Genomic DNA, 19,160 nt, shown 5'->3' with positions numbered 1-19,160 from the left:
GGAGAATTTCAGATCTGCTGAGGCACAGGTGAGCAATGTTGAAAGTTGGGGATAGGCAGTTTGCTTATGATGTGAATGTGATCAGAAGTTTATTTTGTTAATTTTTTACCATAGCACTTTTATCATTGCTATTTCATCTTCAGTAGTTACCAGGGAGATAGATGAAATCATTCTGGGAATAGTTTAAAGAAACTGTTGGTTAGAACCAGTGTCTGACATCCAGTACTGGATGAGCGGGCAAGCAGTGTGATGGGTCAGACAGTAGTGGAGTTGAGCTCTGTATGTGGTTGGAACCTGACATGGGTTTGAAAGTTGTTAATAATGTGCAATCACAGTCAAGAAATGTGGAGGTGAGGGCCTAAAAAAATGGATATTACATTAGAGGTTGTGGGATGTCTCAGTTGAAAATTTGTATTTAATGATGCCTCTACTGGATAGGGTGGAGCCTTATTAACAAGATTTTATTTACTTAAAACTTGATAAAATGTAAAATACTTTGATTCAATTAAATGCTCATCAGTCAGAAGTGTTGAAGGTAGTGATGATCCTGGGGAAAGGTCTGGATAAACTAAGCATAGATTTCTGACTGAAATGATTTAGATCCCTGCAGGCAGTGAAGCATATAAAGAAGGATGCAAAAGTGTCTTATCAATAATTCCAAAAGGAAGTTAGATGGGAGCTTGAAGGAAACAAAACTCAAAAGGACGACAAAGATAAATGTGAATGGGACTGACTGGTTTGCTCAATATTGTACTGACGTAGACTCAATAGACTGTATTGTCTCCTTCTGTACTTCATGTTTGAGTGGAAGATCAGAGACAAGGTTGTGTATTAATTGTCAAAAGGAGGATTATGGGAATTCTCCTGCTTTTGGGGAGGAAAGCAGGTTCTTTTCAGATGAAAGACTAGAGTCATCCTGGCCTACAAGCTTTTTGAATTTAATCCAACACTTTTTTTAAAAAATCTGTGGAAGCCTCAATTGAAATATGTCTAAGAAAATGAAGAGGCCTGTAAAAATGAGTGAAGTCAACTCCTTAAGCTTTTGACCTGATTCCCTGGCCTACTTGTGTTTTGAACCTGAAGCAATCTGACTATAATTTCAGTTTTAACTACCTGTCAAACACCAACCTGCTCATTCAGATGGTTAAAATTGCACGGTGCTTTATTTGCGTTTCACTGATTTTCATACTGTGCTAATTCTCAAGGCACAAGTCTCAAAAATATGTTGTGCTCCAGAAGCAAAGGACATATTATCAAGGGCTGTATTACAGACATGTTAATTTCAAACTGCAGCTTAGTGGAGAAACCAAAATTATTTTAAATAGAATACTTGATTGAATTTGCTTCCTTCTGTTTGTCTTGATTCTCTCTTTCCTTCCATTAAATTTCTCAAACTTATGTCCGTACTATCAAATTTCAGGGAACTTGTGGTTTAAAGCATTCTGTTTTGTTTACCAATACTTTAGAAATTGCATGAAAAGAAAGACTGCAGGGGAGTACATGATGCTTTAGCATAATTGTTTTTAAAATAGTATACCTTTCACAATCTGCAATGTTGCAGGTGATCTGGTAGTATATAGTGAAAACTACACTTCTGGATATCTTTGTTTTGTGAACATGGACTTTGATTATAACTGGAGAACCTACTCCCAAAGAAAATAAATCAGCTGGAGAGACTGACTAGTCACTTTATAAATCTGCCATCCCTAAATGCTGGAGTCCTGTTGCTTGTTGTATTCCTGCCTTACTCTTATTTTAGTGAACCCCACTAAATGCCAGCTAGTTCATTATTGCAGGTGTTGCATGAAGAATTGACACTTAAAATTTAATCTGGATCTGTATGAATAGCTTTGGTTGAACATTTGTGAATTGAGAAATAGTAGAGTTTGAGGAAGTTCTCCCCCTCCCCCCACCCCCCCAAAAAAAATGCATCCAAATGGAGGTAACAGGTGATCTTCAGCTCAGGTGAAAAGTGGCTGGGACAGCCACTGGCAATGTTAGGATGGAAGCAAATAGACTTGTTATGGAGAAGCTATGATTCTTGGTCAAAGGGGCATTGGGATTGAAAGCAATCTGGTTTTAGCCACTGTCCAGGGAGAGAGGCTTTGAGAGACAAGCTTTGACTGCAGCTGCAAAGAGTGGTTTTGATCTTTCAGTATGGGAGCAGGAATAGAAGTCACTGCCGTACTCAGGTTAGATAAATAAGAATGGAATCCGGCAAGGCCAGGGCAACTCAAAAGGGGAGGCATTCATGAGTGAGTTGAAGTAATAGATTGGAAACTGCAGAGCAACAGAACGTTGAAGATCATGCACCATTAACAGTCAGGAGTGTTTTGAAATTAGTTACGACCTTTTTTAAGGCTGCGCAAGTGTGGAAGTCTCTCTGGGCCGGTGTAAGCTACTTCAGGTCATGTCTGAAAACTCGGGTATAAGATGCTGCTCTGTTATTCCCATGCAAAATTACTGTAACACTGAAATAGCACTATGGTGGATGCTTTTGACTCCATGTGATACAAGACAGTGACTAGTAAAGTGATTTTTAGTGCTATGATTTTTTTCCAATGCTTCAGCCTAGTGTCAAATCATCCTGCTTTAAATGTTATTTGAATGGTTTGTGCAGATTTCAGTGTGGGCGACAAATGGCATGCAAGACTTTTAAACTGGAATGATTTAAAACTTGTATTTTGTTCAGCTTTTGTATATTTGCACCATTAAACTTTAATTAGAAATGAATATAGGATCTTTGGAAGATTTCGTGTAGATTCAGTAGTTAAATGGCCTCTTTCTAAAATGTAGGGATTCCATGATCCTTCAGTAGTGCTTCAGGGTCATTCCTCAAGCATTTCTGTAGTACTGATAGCCTTCAGCCTTAACCAAGCTCTGATTTAGAGCAGTTGCTTTGGGAGTCTGGTATTGGGCACTTCTTTTGGTATTTCTCCAGTGGGTTTGTGATGCCTTCTCTAGTTTGCCCAAGTCTGTCAAACACATGGGAGAGTAGGGATAACTAGTAAACCATGACCTTGGCTTAGGTTTGAGATCTTGGTCCTGAATACAGGGTGTCCCCAGTATACAAATGTGATTCCATGCAGAGGTGCAATTTTAAAGATCCAATGTATGAATGTTTCCTCATACTGTACATAGTTTGTAGCCATTTTCAAACTGGTAAGTCATGTTGTGACACAGCTCTGGAGCAGGTGGGACTTGAAACTAAGACTTCTGGCCCAAAGTACCCGCACTACCACTGCTGCAAGCACACCTGGATGGCTGTTTTATGATATTGCACTGTGTTCTGATTTGAATGGACTCCACGACAGACTCCCTGTATTATTTTCTCTCCCCCCCCCCCCCCCCCCCCCCCATATTAGCATTTAGCAAATAGAGCATCCTGTTCCAGTAGTAATCAAGCTGTTGATCTCTAAACTGAGTTCTATTAATTAGCGCATTCTACTCATTTTCCAATTTTTAGAGCTAACAGGTAGTCTGCTTTTATAGTCTAGTATTTATGGAAATAAGGCAACACTTGTATGGATTAGTTAAGTTGCTTGTTTTCTACTGTCATCTGTTAACATGTATCTTCCAAACTGGCTTGTTCAGAATGCAAGAGCTTTTTCCTCTTTTGAAAAAAAGTCAAGTCTCCTATTTAATGCAGTGCGTACTATTCAGCTGTTTTGCAGGGCCATATTGATGAGCCAGATTTGGTTTATAGCCTAATGGTGAATGTTACATATACTTTTAAGTTATGATGACCACAATTCATCACGTGTTCAAAGGAGAAAAGTGCAAAACAGGTCATGTTAATAACAATTATCAAAAGCTTTTGAACTAGCATACAAGGGAGTAGAAGTCTTGTGCCTGGATTTTGGGAAGCTGAAACACCAGCTGAAATGTTATGAGCAGTTCTGGTGACAATTTAGGAAGGATGCATTGGACTTGGAGGCAGGGCAGTGGCGCAGTGGTTAGCACTGCTGCCCCTCAGTGCCAGGGACCCAGGTTCGATTCCAGCCTCAGGCAACTATCTGTGTGGAGTTTGCAAGTTCTCCCAGTGTCTGCGTGAGTTTCCTCCCACAGTCAAAAGATGTGCAGGGTCAGTGGATTGGCCATGCTAAATTGCTCATAGCATCCAAGGATGTTTAGGTTAGATGGGATCAGAGGTAGGCGAATGGGTCTGGATGGGATGCTCTTCAGGGGGGCAGTGTGGACTTGTTACGCCAAGTGGCCTGTTCCCACACTGTAGGGATTCTATGATTCTGTGATTCAATGATCTAATATCTGGGCTCCAAATGTGAAGCTAGGGATACATTCTTTTGAACTTCAGAAGATTTAAGGGCTGATTTTGATTTCAAGTTTCAAGATATTAAAAAGAAAAGATTGGGGAACACTATATTCACTTGTTGAGGAGTCTTGGATTAAATGACCAAAATTATGAGCTTAAAATTTAAATCTGAGTTCTTGGAAGTGGAATTAGGAAAAACCTTTTCTATTAAAAGGTTGGTAAATGATTAGAACTCTCTGCAGATGGTAATTGTTAATTTTAGAACTGAAGTTAGTAGATATTTAATAAATTTTGGTTTTGAGGAATAATGAGGCAAAGACCAGTATGTAGAATTGGCTGTCAGAACTGCTGAGATTAAGTGGAGAGGATTGATAGTCCAAGTATCCTATTCTGCATCTGCAAGTTTTAAATGTGATGCTGTTGGTACATTTCAAGCAATTTGTGTGAACTGTAAAGCATGATTTCTTTTTGTCAAAGTCCACTTGCAGTCACTGCTCCAGGTGCTAATATTACCATAAATACTCAAATAATGGTTGAAACTGAAGAGTTTATCCAAAATGAGTCAGCTTGATGACTTAAAAATTGGTACTACATGCAGCTAAACGTCTAAGTAGCTGTGAATTTGGAGTTTTATCCATTGACTGCTTTTGGACATTGCTCATTTTGATTTTTTTTCTGTTGCTTCCTTTCCCTTTTCCTATTTCTTAATATGGATATGAGCATAAGTATGGAGAGGGGTAGTCCATTCAGACTTCTGCCTGTCATCCATCACTTGGTTCATGGTTTATTTGGCTTTGACTCCACTTTCCTACCTGAACTGCATGAGTTAGTTTTGAATATATGTGATGACTAAGCATTTACTTCACTCAAGGGATAGAGTATTCCAAAGATACCCTCTGAGGTTTTTCCTCCTGTCTGGGATATTTGGGAAGTCCTTTCTGCGACTGTGCTCTCTAGTTCTAAAATCACCCTTGACTAGAAACAGCCTCTCAACATGTACCCTTTCAAATCCTGTCAGAATATTTTCTGTTTCCATACAGTCACCTTGGGAGTATATCAACCTGATTAAATGTCCCTGAATTACCTCAAATGAAAGCATACCCCACTTCCTGTAAGGAGACCTATGCTAAATCCTCAAGGTGTGTTCTCACCAATTTGCTTCAGTGATAGCAAGCCTTATCTACTTTTTATATTGCTTCCCTATTACAAAGAGGCCATCTGGTTTCTAATTTTCTGCACCTGCTTGTGATCTTGTGTAGTACACAAATGTTGCTGGGTGCAAGAGGGTTTGACGTAGAAAGAGGCAAGATGGCCTGGATTTTTCCTGGCGCATAGGAAGTTGAGGTTTATAAAATCATGAGTGGCAGAGATAGGGTTAATGGTAGGACTCCTTAGCCCAGGATTTCAAAACTAAGGGATGGGTTTTTAAAGTGATAATGGGAACTGCAGATGCTGGAGAGTCCAAGATGATAAAATGAGGCTGGATGAACACAGCAGGCCAAGCAGCATCTCGGGAGCGTAAAAGCTGACGTTTCAGGCCTAGACCCTTCATCTGATGAAGGGTCTAGGCCCGAAACGTCAGCTTTTGTGCTGCTGGGCCTGCTGTGTTCATCCAGCCTCACATTTTATTATGACGGGTTTTTAAAAGTGGCTTTGAAAGAGATTTTAATAAAAGCATGGATTAAGAGGCAGACCATTCTGCTCTTTGTCTTGACCAAGCATGCCATGAGACCTATCAGATGTAAGGCATTCATGTGTCCCAGGAGTAAGCCATGTCTCTCAATGAAAGCACAATACCTATAATACCTATGAATCTAGCTTTAAATTAATCCAGCTTGGGCATTTGCCAGGAGTATGCTGGGGAGGGGAAGGGCTCTGAAACCTGAAAGGCTTCAAAGTCTTCTGCAGGCCAGTGTGTCTCCTGCGTCTTAGCTCTTGTTTGTCCTTGTACATGAACTCTTGTAAAATTATCAATTGGTGAAATGGGACCTCCTTTCCCTCCGTATTGTTTAATCTGGTGCTTATCCAGCTTGATATTTTTTGTGAAGTAAATGCAATTGCTGTATGGTCTAAATTTTATCTTTATTTACAGCGAAGGTGGTGTTTTCAAAGCTCATCTTACGTTCCCCAAAGACTATCCTCTCAGGCCGCCAAAGATGAAATTCATCACAGAAATCTGGCATCCAAACGGTGAGAATCAGTCATCAGTATTGGAAATATTTTCTGTAGATTGGGGCATCAATGGCTAAGAAATGGGAGGATTAAGAGGAGAAAGCACAAACTTGAGGTTTGGCAAAGTCTGCTAACTTAAAGCTCCTGTAATTTTTTTATGGGGTAAACTTGGCACACAAGGGGTGTTGAATATTGTCAGGTGAGTTATACCTGCAGCACACTTGTTTAATGAAATTAAAATGCTCCTAAATACCACACTTAAATTCTTAGGAACCAATAAAAATTAGCACTGTTGGAAGTAAAGTTTATAATCCTGCAGCATACACAGGTCACTTTGTACCTGGTATAAAATAGAAAATGTTGCAGATACTGGAATTTTGAAATGGAAACGCATGCAGGAGATCAGGTCAAGCAACATTTTCTTCAAAAATTCTAACTTTTCAGGTTTATGACCTTTCTCAGGCAAAATATTTGCTTTATTTTAAGCAAGAATAGTGAGGGTGGAAGGAAAAGAAATGCTTTGCATAGGATGGCAGGCAAGAGAGATTAAATTACAAAATACATTATTATTGGCTTTATTTAACTTTCTTGCAGTGGCTGCATCTACTTGTAAATTGTGCTGTAGTTGTGGTTCCATGTTTAAACTGCATTATGCTTAATTTTGCTTTTGTAAAAGCACAAAACTTCTCCCAGCTTTGATTTTGATTTATTTCTGTCCCATGTACTGAGGTACAGTGAAAACTGTTATCTTGGTGCTTTACAGACAGATTGTATTATGCACATGTGTCAGGGTAACAGAATAGAGTGCAGGATACAATGCTGCAGCTGCCAAAAAGTGCAGACAGCAATTTAAGATTAAAGAAGTCCATTCAAAAGTCTGGGAACATGGTTTTCAGCAGTTGATCACATTTAATTGTCATGGAAGCAAACTATTCTTCTATTTAGATGTATAATGAAATGTCACTGTTTTTAAGGGTCTAGGCCCGAAACGTCAGCTTTTGTGCTCCTGAGATGCTGCTTGGCCTGCTGTGTTCATCCAGCCTCACATTTTGTTGTCTTGGATTCTCCAGCATCTGCAGTTCCCATTATCTCTGTCACTGTTTCTAATGACTGTTTTCTGCCATAAGTGTTATTTAAAATTCATAAGGTATTGAGGGGGGGAATATGAAGTGTTACAGTTGAAGTTCTTAAATTTAACAATTCTTTTAACGGTTCTTTGAGTTGAAAGAACATAAACGATATTTAAAATAATGAAGGCCTTTGTTTGCTTTATTATATTCCTTTATTATCCAACTAATTCAGGTTGGCCAAATTCATCAATTTTGCCTCAGTCGCATTCCTAAAGTTAATGACTTACGGTTGTAGTGGGGGATTGTTAGCTCAGTTGACTGGACAACTAGTTTGTGGTTGTGATGCAAAAAAGTGGGTTCAATTCCCATGCTGGATGAGGTCATTATGAAGGACTCCAACTTTCCCTGTCACCAGAGGCGACCCTTGGGTTAAACCACCACCAGTTGTTTGAGAGAGTCACCCTGTGGTCTGGTACAACTGTGGCCACTTTGTTACATTTGAATTCTTGTATTCTGTACCGTAACTAACTTAGTCTATCTTCTGTTATCAGGGTGTAACATCTGCTTCATATTCAATACAATAATGGCTTATGTAACTCTTTCCAAAAATATAGTTTATTCAAAACTTTTGCCATTTCAAAACACTTCTTCAGTTTGCACATAAAATGCAATAACTTCAACATTTCTCTCTGGACTTTGAGGTGTCTCAATACAGTTGCAGTATAAGTATTTCAGTATTCACTCCATGTTAGATGTACATCTTGAGTTTGACTGTTTCCAGCCTAATTGCACTATAGTTGAAAGGCCTTCGTCAATGGTGTTTCTTTCCACCACCACCACCCCCCCCCCCCCCCCCCCCCCCCCACGCGCCTTTATGATCACTAAGTTTTAGTGCCCCCTTAGCATGCAGTTTTCAAGCTTGGCACATACCTGTTTGCAACAATGTTTTGGGCAACTCTTCATTGAAAGATCAGCACATTTCAGTTAAAGTGAAGAATGTTTGTCTTTTTTGCTAAGTTGATCCCTGCCAACAGTTGAAGTTTGTCCCTGAGAGCTGCTCAGTGTGGTCGTGGTGCAAATTTAAGCATTCTGATTGAGACATTCTGCCAGATAACTTTGACAGTCTGCTCAAGGAACAATACGACCAGAAATACCATCTCCTTTTTCTGCAGGGCTTCCGGAATGTTACATGTGAACCACCGTCTGGACTTGTGGTCAGCATTTGGTTTTCTACACAAACTTATCCTTGTGGAGCATTTTGGTATGGGACGGTCCCAACTGCTTGTTGCATTCTGCAACAGCATGGCCAAACACCAGGAAAGGTAGAACCTGATTACATAGTGACACTTGGTGTTTGCATACTGAAGGTCTAGGCACAGCTTGATGCAGCTAAACACTTGGGTGACCATCATGAAGGTGACTTTGAGTTAGGCCCCTGCCTTGCATCTCTGGATACTATCTATCTCTGATCTCCAGGTAAGGTTTCTTGTAAAAACATTGCTTCATCTGAACAGAAATGCTCCTCTACTCTTTGAAAATCTATTGGAGCTGTTTGGAATATAGAGCTGAAAGCTGATGCATAATGTATAGCTCAAGGGAACAGACAAAATCTGAATCAAATGTAATTTGACCATCTTTTTGGCTGTGTTAAGTTTGAACATTGGCACAGAAGAAATTTTACAAGTAATGAATGTAAATCATAACTTGAACTTCGAATTGCGGGTTTGACTCAGTTTTTGATTTACTCTAGCAGTGAACTTGGATTTTACTGATCAACATGAGCTACGAGGTGCTTCAACTTTTATCATCCTCGTGAAAAATTTCAATCTCTCTTCAAATATTTAGCCACTGGGTTTTTTATCTCTTCCCCCCCCCCCCCCCCCCCCCCCACTCCTTCAAACTCTGCCTGGAGGCTCTTGTGTCTAGCTGCAAATAACTGTCAGGCAGCAGGACTTGTGACCCAACAACTGCTTATTCTGTTGCTTAATCTTATCAGTTTTGAATTATCTGGATCCAGCCAGACTGGCTTACAGTAGCTAATCCAAAATGGACCAGTTGTCATGTACCCATGAAATATTTGGTCAGCTTTTATGCCACCTCCCCAGGCATACTCATGGCTGACTGGCTGGGCCCTTCAGTGAAGAAAATGCTTTCAGCATTGTTTTGAGCCTGCACATCCTTTTCCCTTGGCTAGTGCAAGGGCCCTAGGCATGTGAGGAGTTGGAGACCTTCAACTACAGTGAATTGAAAAGCACCAATCCCAGCTGTCAAACCCTGTCTACCTTTTTTTGTTTTCTTGGAATTTGGAATACTTTGACAGATGCATCATCCCTCTAATTAGTGTGAATGGTCTTTGGATCAATCCTCCCTGGCAATGAGCCCAACAGCCTCGAATCTCTTATTCTAGGTTTATTTACATTGCTGTCACTGTATTGAATAATGCACTGAAATGTCCAGTAAAACGTCTTATTCGTAACTTCAGGCATAGACCTTCTCTGGAACTTATTTTTCAAATGAGCACATGAAGGCCAGCTGAAAGCTGGCAAACTCATGTGACTGCTTATCCTGCAGAATCTCCTTCCTTAAGAAAAAAGATTGAATTGCTTTGGGTGGGAGCCTACTGTTGGAATGAGCACACCAAAACTAATGTCATTGGTGAGTTGCATTTGCAAGTGTGAATGGCCACCATCTAACCTCCTGATCTTTTTAGGTGCACAGAGGCTATTGATCATGTAACAGATTATGGCCTTTGGAACTGAAATCTTTTATTACCTCAAGACCCAGGAAGAGGCCTCTATAGAAGATGCCCGTAGAAACAGCAGCAGAAGAAAAATGTTGTTCCATATTGCTTTTAGGATTCTGGAGACTGGAAAATATTTGTCTCCCAATTTGATTGATAAATCTAAGTCCATTGGCCATTCTGATATTGAAAGCCATAAGTACCTGACTACTTGACCTGCTGAACATTCATCTCATCTTTTGAGGGATTCTGCAATAATGTTTTTCTGACATTGTTTGTTTGAATTCCTCAAACATATTCTACAGTGGGGAAAAAATCTTCCTCCTCCATTCTACCTGACAGAGCTAGACATGTAGTCCTTATGTTAGTTGAATGTGATGTGTGAATGATATGGTTTAGATTGCTTGGGGTGTGAGAAAGGATAAATATTCTTTTATTTCTAAATGCATTAAAGAATCAGTAGACTTGGGTGCAACAAGGTGCTAAGGGAGGTTTAGAAACAGACATGCAGACAGGCACACCCCCTATCTGAAACAACTGGGCACCTTGCAGGCAATAAATTTTTGTTGTCCACGCCCCTGACAATATGCATCTTTGCTATTTGCTCTGCTTCTGTCACTGCATGAGTGTAAATCTAGGTTTCCACTTGTGTAATTGTTCATGTTTAATATATTACTTTAGCAACTAGATGGGGAAGATTATTACAATATTTATAGAACTTGGATGCTTCTGTTCATGAGCAGTTCCATCTCCTATAAGAGCAAAATAAATAGCACAAGCCTACCCCTTCAACTGTTTTTGGGTGATGTGTGATTTGTTACTTGTCCTGTAGAAAAACTAACTTCTGTCAGATTCAACACTTCAACTAGTGTGGGAAAGTTGATTGATTTGGTTTTAAACATCAGCTGGAATTACTTTCTATACAGACTTGCCAGTATAGCAGTATCTCTGCAGCTATCAAAATGCAAGGATTTTGGAATGTTTTTCTGTAAATGATTGTAAGAATTATTTCTCAGATTCCTCCATGTCTTGTTCCTAAAGTTTGCTTTCATGAGAATTCATTTGGAAGTACAATGGTTTATTGGCTGGTTGTGACATAATACAACATACAAAGTAATAGAAGCAGGGTATTTGGCCTATTGAGCTTAGTCCACTATTCACTTGCTTCAAATTCTACATTTCCATCTCCTCCTGTAAGACAAATGGTTTGCAACTATCATGCAATCACGCCTTGAAGTTTCAGAATATTGATATTGAAACCTAGAGGCTGTAAAATCCACATACCAGAAATGAGGTATTCCTTGAGTTTGCATTGCATTGTGTTTGTTTGAAAGTTGCAGCAGGCCCAGGATCGAGCTGTTTGCATCAGAGTAAGGCGGTTTCTATTATTTCTTTGCCATCAGTAAATTTAGCTACTATGCCTCTGCTCACCTCATATGGTTGTAATTGTAAAAAGCTGAGGTTTCAGTTTTCACATTGAGCAATGTAAATCAAAACCAGACTCACTTATGTGTATTCTATTTACTGCAAGCCTGCCAGCCTTCTATCTGTGAATTTCTTGTACACCACGAGCTTTTTTAGTCAGCAGTTGTTTGTGGCAACATGTTAAGTGTCTTTGAAGGCTAAGTACCATGCCTTTAATGACTTGCCCTATTCCCTTTGCATGTTACTACGTCAAAGAACAGCTTTTTTAAAAAATTGGATAAATGTGACTTCTCATTCATAAACCATGCTGGTTCTTCACAGTTGAGTCTCTTTTGAAGTGCTCAGATATAACCTCCTCAATGATCAATTCCAACATCTTCCCTACAACAGATGATTTAATTAACCTGTAGTTTTATTACCATCTCCTACTCTGCTTGAATAGAGGAGTTATGTTTGCATTTTAACCTGATTGTTTTATGCTGACATGCCTTGAATAAGTATTGACTGTTTTGAATATTTTTCTTTAAAGTGTGCACCACTTGCATTGAATGAAGTGCTGTAATGGGAATTAAGGGTCTCTTTGTTCTGTTGCAGTTGATAAGAATGGTGAGGTATGCATCTCAATCCTTCATGAGCCTGGGGAGGATAAATATGGATATGAAAAACCTGAGGAGCGCTGGCTGCCAATTCACACTGTGGAAACAATTCTTATTAGTGTGATTTCAATGTTGGCAGATCCAAATGGAGACTCACCAGCCAATGTAGATGCAGCGGTAAGATTTTTTTGAGTTGAAACTTGGGGTATTAATATCACTGCTTCTCATTGCAAGGTTTCTTCAATGTTTAAACCTTCTTAAATAAAAGGATGAATTTGAGGCCAGTGGCAAATTGTCATCTGGAAAGTCTCTGCAGATGTCAGATTAAACCAAACAGGTTGTGAAATTCCAAAAGATCAGGAAACATCAACTAGTAACATCAGTTTAGAGCTCTGAAGTTAAAAATAAATTTGACAACTGCTTTCCATATGATATGATGTGATGTTTGTTTGGATGTAATTTAGATCATCTCTTGATCCTCAATGGAGTTACATTACATTTTACAATCATGGGTGTCTTAAAATTTAATTTTTTTTTAGAAGTAGCCTCTTTCAAATGAGTGTTTATCAATAATAAGCAGACTTCATTGGACCATTCTTAGCATGTCTCTTTCAAAGGCAGGTTTTGGACAAAATTTCAGATAATTAGGGATATTTAAGTGACTCTTGGATAGGCACATGGATGATAGTAAATTGTAGGGTATGCAGGGTTGTATGATCTTAGAGTAGGGTAATAGGTTGGCACAATGTCTTGGGCCGAGGGGCCTCTATTGTATTGTCCTAAAAGGAGTTAAATTGCTGTTTTGGCTGCTATTATCTTGCTATACAAAAACCTAGGAACAGGAATGTGCTGTTATGCCATTCAAGTATGTCAAGATTGGCATTTCCTTTATTCTGGGGATACGTAGGAATGCCCACTACCGAAATCGATCTCTTCCCAGCATTTTCCCAAATGGCAGTTGGAGAATTCTTAGGCAAAGTGTCGTAATGTCCCTAACATGTCTCCCACAGTCTGTTACTTGCCAAATGCACCAGTGATGCCTTAAACTCAACTATTAGATCACATCTGATGAAGCTTGTTTTGGACTTTATACAAACTATGTTTAAGTTTGTATATATATCTATACAATATGGGCATCATTGCAAATCCAGCATTTAATGTCAATTTGTCTCCCGTTTTTCTACTTAAAGCAGATCAAGATAAATAATTGACAGGCTACTTTACAGATACAATTATTTTTCTGACTTCCTTTGCCTTCAGTATTGATCAAAGTCTTGGTTTTGATCACTTGTCACCTTGAATGCATGTGTTGGGAATGTACTTTATAATTTCACATCAAGCTGGAGCTTATCCAACTTTGTTGCAGCCCACTGATGTAGCCTTTCATGGTTGCATATTATCATCAACTGTAGCTGGAGAGAAACAGCCCTAAGTTTTAAACCTTCTTGAACATGCACCAATGCACCGTCAGAACTTGGACCCAGGACTCCTGGCTCAGGTAGGGACACAGCCATTGCGCCACAAAAGACCCCAATATTTGTGTGAGGATATTCTCTAATCAACCTGTTTGGCTAGGTTATTAAACACACCTGGAATAGGTGGGTCTTGAACCTAAGCTTGCTGGTCCAGAGATAGGGATCCCAAACTGTTACCAGAGTATTTCAAAGGCCTCCAAACTGATACTCTTCATGTAAACATGTACATCGCTGTTATTACACACTTCTGGAGCAGGTCTCCTGATCAAAAGGTAGGGACACCACCACTGTGTCACAAGCCTTTCTAAATTTGTGTTTCAATTGGTGATCCCAATTTCTCACCATAAATATTCAGCTGGTGAAAAATTGTGTAATACAGCCCTTGACCTAAAATACACCAGTTGCATACAATTGCCTTGCCAGTCTTGATAAATCTGTAGCTATTTCCCTTCCTGGTCACGCAGCCTAATATGCTTTGGAGGAACAAGTCATTCTTAGTTTTGGATATTTTTCAAATATGGAAGTTAACATGCTTGTTGTCATGGTTTTGTTGATTTCCTGTGACACCCATTCATGCTATTTTGCCTTGTGTCTCAAACCATGCTAACATTTACACTTTCTAGTTCCTGATTTTTGTTGTAAATTACAAATCTACCCATTTCTCTTGCATAGTGAGGTTACCCTTCTGCTTAATGATCATAAGTGCCTTAATTAGTATTTGAAATTCTTAATGCCCTGTTCCCACCACCTAAGTTTTACAGTTTGTGGATAATCAAAATTATAATTATGGAAATCAGTTGCAAAAATAAGGATTTGCCACTTCTAAAGGTAGCATGTTTAGTGTTGGCCATTTGAGAGCTGAGGTAGCAGGATGCAGACATACTGTGCAGTCCATCATAGTTGATTCGACAGACGTTCTGCCTGAATGCTTGGGGAGGTGACTTCGAAAAGGACACCAATGTTTATTCAATCCGCCTGTCGAGCCTGGAGGATGCAAAGGAGGCCAATGGAATTTCTCAGCAGTCTGTTACTGATATACAGTCCGTCTTTCACTGCTTGCCTCGCATCTATCACTTTCGAGTTGAGATCTTCATACCCTGACCTACACTTAAAATGATCTCATTGTTGCTAATTGCTTTTCTATGCTGGCTGTAATTGCCTCTAAGTTAAAACTGTTTGTGTTTGTACTGTGCTTTTGGGCACCCTGAGGGGACAAATTATGCTGAAACTTATTTTCCAATGAAGTTCATGTTACATAGGGTCATCTTGGTATTTTGCTTTGATTTGCATTCGCCTTCCTGCAACTTAATAGCTTTAATATTTTGGAGACAGATGAACATACTTTTCTCTGGCTTTTATTTTGTAGAAAGAATGGAGGGAAGACCGTAATGGTGAATTCAAACGAAAAGTTGCGCGCTGTGTACGAAAAAGTCAAGAGACTGCATTTGAGTGATACTTTGTTCACCAGGAAGCTTCACTTTCTGGTGAGTAAAACAGTGAACTGTCAATCTGGTGCAAAGTTGACTATTTAGGATTTAACTACCGTCAGCACACTGATTTGTCTTGATTGGAGTGTTAAACAGTAATAACATCTCTACAGTAAACTAAAAGAGCTTAATGAACAGCAAAATGCAAAGATTGAATTACAGCCGTACCTCACTGGCTTCCAGAAGTTATCCTTTTAACCTTATCCAGCCATATGTCAAAGGGTTGATGATTGAAGCTTTGAAGTTCAGCAGCACTTAATCTACTGCTAGAGCTAAAGCAAAACATTATCAATTCACTCAGCTATTATTCTGCACTGATTTTCAGGTTGAGGCCATAGTCAGATTTAGCATAGGTTGAGATGTATACCAGTATCTGAAGTTTGTGTTATAATTCAGGAGCTATGCTTATCGTAAAATTCTTTTCTGTATACTACAGGTCAATTGAAGTATCCAAGTCCATTTAAGCTCCGGGTTTGTTTTGTCTTTGTCGTGTACTGGCTATCATCAATATGCTAGAAGAGAAGTGTTGCTTAAGTCGTACCTATAAAATGGCAGGAGTAAGCCATTCTGCCCCTCAAGCCTGCTCCATTATTCAATGAGATCGTGACTGATTTTGTAACCTCTAATCCACATTCTGGCCCACTCCTGAAAACCTTTCCACCCCTTTTGCTTAAGATTCTTATCTACCTATGCCTTAAAAAATATTCAAACTCTTATTCTCAAAAGCTGGTAGAAGCAGAATGCCAAAGACACTCAACCCTCCTAAGAAACAGTTTTATCTGTAGGTGGGTGACCCCTGATTTTTTTTTTAAAAGCAGCACCCCTAATTCTTGATTCTCCCATAAAAGGAAATATCCTCTCTACGTTTACTTGTCATGTTACTGATATGTTGATACTGTTGTGTATTACAGCTAATGCTTGTATCTATTGGTATTTTAGTATGGTACACTGTTCTCTTGGTTTCTGTCCCAGTGCTAAAAGGGTTGCACAATTTTTTTTGTATTTCTTGCAGTTGCCGTGCATTGAAAATTGTGTTTACATTTTAGTTTTGACAGATGTAATGCAAAGTATGTAAATATTTATTTTAAAAAGTGAAAACATTTTTGAGACTTTATTTTCGAAGGGAAGTGAGAGCAGAGCAGGAACTGTGGGCGTGCTACCCAAGTCGTCATTTTCAGTCTGATGTACTCCTGGCTTTTCTGGATTAACTTTCTTTTCTTAATTCCTGTTGAAGGTGAATTTATTAAAGCTTGGTGTCTTCAAAAATAAAAATCTTTTCAAACTAAGCAGTGAAACCTTAATTGCCACTCAGGCAAGAGCCATTTAAGAAAAAGCACTTTTTTAAAAAAAAAACACCTATGAGTTTCCTGAAAATCTAAGCCCTATGAGTTTGCTGTTTGGGAGCATGCATAACAGGATTGAAAGGTGTCCTGAATGTTGCCTCCCACAATTTGTAGTTCTGTGAATTAATCCAAGTAGTTTCCATGGTGTCAAAGATTGCAGCATCCCATGCAGATTACACTAGTAATTTATTTTAATCTCTTTATTCAATAACAAAATAGCTTTTATTGTCCATTTTCCCTTGATTGTGGTGAGCTGCTTTACCTGACCAGCGAGTGGCTTTCTTTAAATTGTTTGACAACTACGTTGAGTGTGTACGACACTGCAGAGACTGAAACACGTTGCTGTGTGTATTGGAGTCCGATCAGGGTGTGGACAGCAGATTTCTTTCCCTTTTCAAAAAAAGTTAGGAACTCGCAACAACGATCGCCTTACTCATCAAACATTGAAATTAGATGTGTGGGTAGACCACCTGACTGGGGCTCCTCCACCATTCAGTAAGCTCATAGTTCATAAGCTAAGTCCAACTTTTAGATGTATTCATGTATATGTTACTGCATACTGCAAAGCCTTAACTCACTGAAGACTCATGATGTTACTGTACTGGAAGGTGCAACCATCACCAAAACAGATGTCAAGTCATTTTCAATACATGCACTTAAGAGGTTGCAGTATTTTCCTATCAAGTCTCTACAACCAGCATATTCCCCCTATTTGCTTCCCATGTAAATTATTTTCAGTAGTGCAGGGGAAACTAAAACTGATTTGCTTCAGTGGTTTTTGGGGTGTACAACTGATTTTGCTTTTAAGGGCTGCTTAGATCATTGAGAATGGAGGGATAGGGTAATATTTTGGATTTAGTGATAGGGTCTAATCTGGATCACTAACTACATAAAGTCAGATGAACATGCAAGTGAAAGCTGTCATGGAGGGATTGCTAAGTATGGAAATTAGAAGTTGCCTGACTGAAGCTTTCACCTGTAAATCCTCTATCCTTGATCTTCCAGTTAAGATGAAATGGAGTTGCTTGGTTTCATTACAATTGTTTGTAGAATGTTAATGAATCCAATTTGGTACATGTTGCAACATATCTCGTTTTAATGTTAGCAAGGAAGCTAAGTTGACTCTTTTAATGCTGGGAGAATGGGTTTTCTGCAGCTTAAGGAAATTAATGATATAATTGCTTCTCAGATCTCTACAAAAACTTTAAAGCCTGAGATTTAGGCTGCATCTGGTAAATTAGAAAGATGTCTGCTTTTTAAACTATAGCATGCACAAAGTGGTGTTTAAAGCTTGTTTTAAGAATTTGCACTAAACTGAAGCAATAACTAATGGGAAATTTGAGTTGCAGGTCTCCAATTAAGAACCAACATGGCACTGTTGACTTTCTGCACTCAACCCACCAATTGTTGGACCTCTTCAAACTGGTAACAAGTTGGAAATCCTGGATCGGCATTATGGAGCTGAGAGTGTATTATGCCGTCCTCATTGAGTAATACCTATCATGCCAACTTGGGGAGGGGGGACAAAATGATGCATCAGGATTCCTGTGAACTGCTTTGATCTTCAGGAGGAACTGTAAAGACCTGTACATAGCACAACATTATCTGGATATTCTATATACTGTACTTACACACCCACAATATGCATTGTACCAAATTATAGCTTGCTTGTAGTTAGAGAATCGTGTAAATTCTGAAAGATTTTAGCAAGAGGGCTTTGTGCATTCAATTTTCTGAAGTTTACTATTAAAACAAAAGTCTTGTAAAAGGTATATTGCACTGTAAAACTGAAAGTTGCATTTATCAATGTTTTTAAGATGGATTCCATTGTGAGAATGTTTTGCCAGATACTCTGATGCATCAACACTCAGTGGCCAAAAACATTTTTTTGGGCATAAATAATTTGCAGATGTTCAAATTTAACATGCAGCTACTTTTGGTTCTACAGCAAGGGGTTAAAGTTTATATCTGAATCTGAAATTAGCCAAGGTGACCTCGTTAGTCTTCACTGCCCAACTGATGAAACAATGTTTTCTGAGCTTGATTTTGTGGGGAAGTGTTTGAAGTAGGTTTCACATGTTTAGGTGTAGGCTTTCACCCTTCTCAGTGGGAGTTTGAGGACTTTTTTGGTATTAAAAATGCTATTTGTGTGTATGTGATTTTTCTTTCCTTTCTAGCTATAATGCAGATTTTCTGCTGGAGTGTACAAAGACAAATGGTGATGTATATTTTCATGTAATTTGATTTTTGGAATTCTGTCACCTGTAGTGAAAGTTCTTTCAAAATATAATTGTTTTCCAGTATGTGTTGGTTTCAATTGTGTTAACCCCTCAATTGCACTTGTTTCATGTGGAAATTATTAAAATTTGAATTCCAGCACAAGATAGGGATATAACAACAGATTGAACTTTATGCAAATTATGCTTTCATACACTGCAAGTAGAACAAAGTTTTTTTTTGTATTTGACCACAATCTTAAGACTTGAGCTCTTGTGAATACTAAATATTTAAATACACTGATGCACATTTTTAATTTTTTTATACCTTTTTTGGGGTTAGTGCAATCATAAATCCAGGAA

At 38.8% G+C, this 19,160-nt stretch overlaps 1 protein-coding gene across 1 annotated transcript in view; it reads left to right on the top strand.

The window, feature by feature from the left end:
* Positions 1 to 18,884, top strand: part of ube2g1a (ubiquitin-conjugating enzyme E2G 1a (UBC7 homolog, yeast)) — a 66,950-nt gene extending 48,066 nt beyond the window's left edge. The window contains exons 3-6 of the mRNA XM_048557366.2: positions 6,366 to 6,463; positions 12,275 to 12,453; positions 15,118 to 15,235; positions 17,931 to 18,884. Coding sequence (XP_048413323.1) covers positions 6,366 to 6,463; positions 12,275 to 12,453; positions 15,118 to 15,204 — 364 coding nt within the window. The 3' untranslated portion in view covers positions 15,205 to 15,235; positions 17,931 to 18,884. The remainder of the gene's footprint in view (positions 1 to 6,365; positions 6,464 to 12,274; positions 12,454 to 15,117; positions 15,236 to 17,930) is intronic.
* The last annotated feature ends 276 nt before the right edge of the window (positions 18,885 to 19,160 follow it).

Source organism: Stegostoma tigrinum, chromosome 27, assembly GCF_030684315.1.
Source record: "Stegostoma tigrinum isolate sSteTig4 chromosome 27, sSteTig4.hap1, whole genome shotgun sequence".
Taxonomy (NCBI): domain Eukaryota; kingdom Metazoa; phylum Chordata; class Chondrichthyes; order Orectolobiformes; family Stegostomatidae; genus Stegostoma; species Stegostoma tigrinum.
This window is presented reverse-complemented; position numbering and strand designations above follow the sequence as displayed.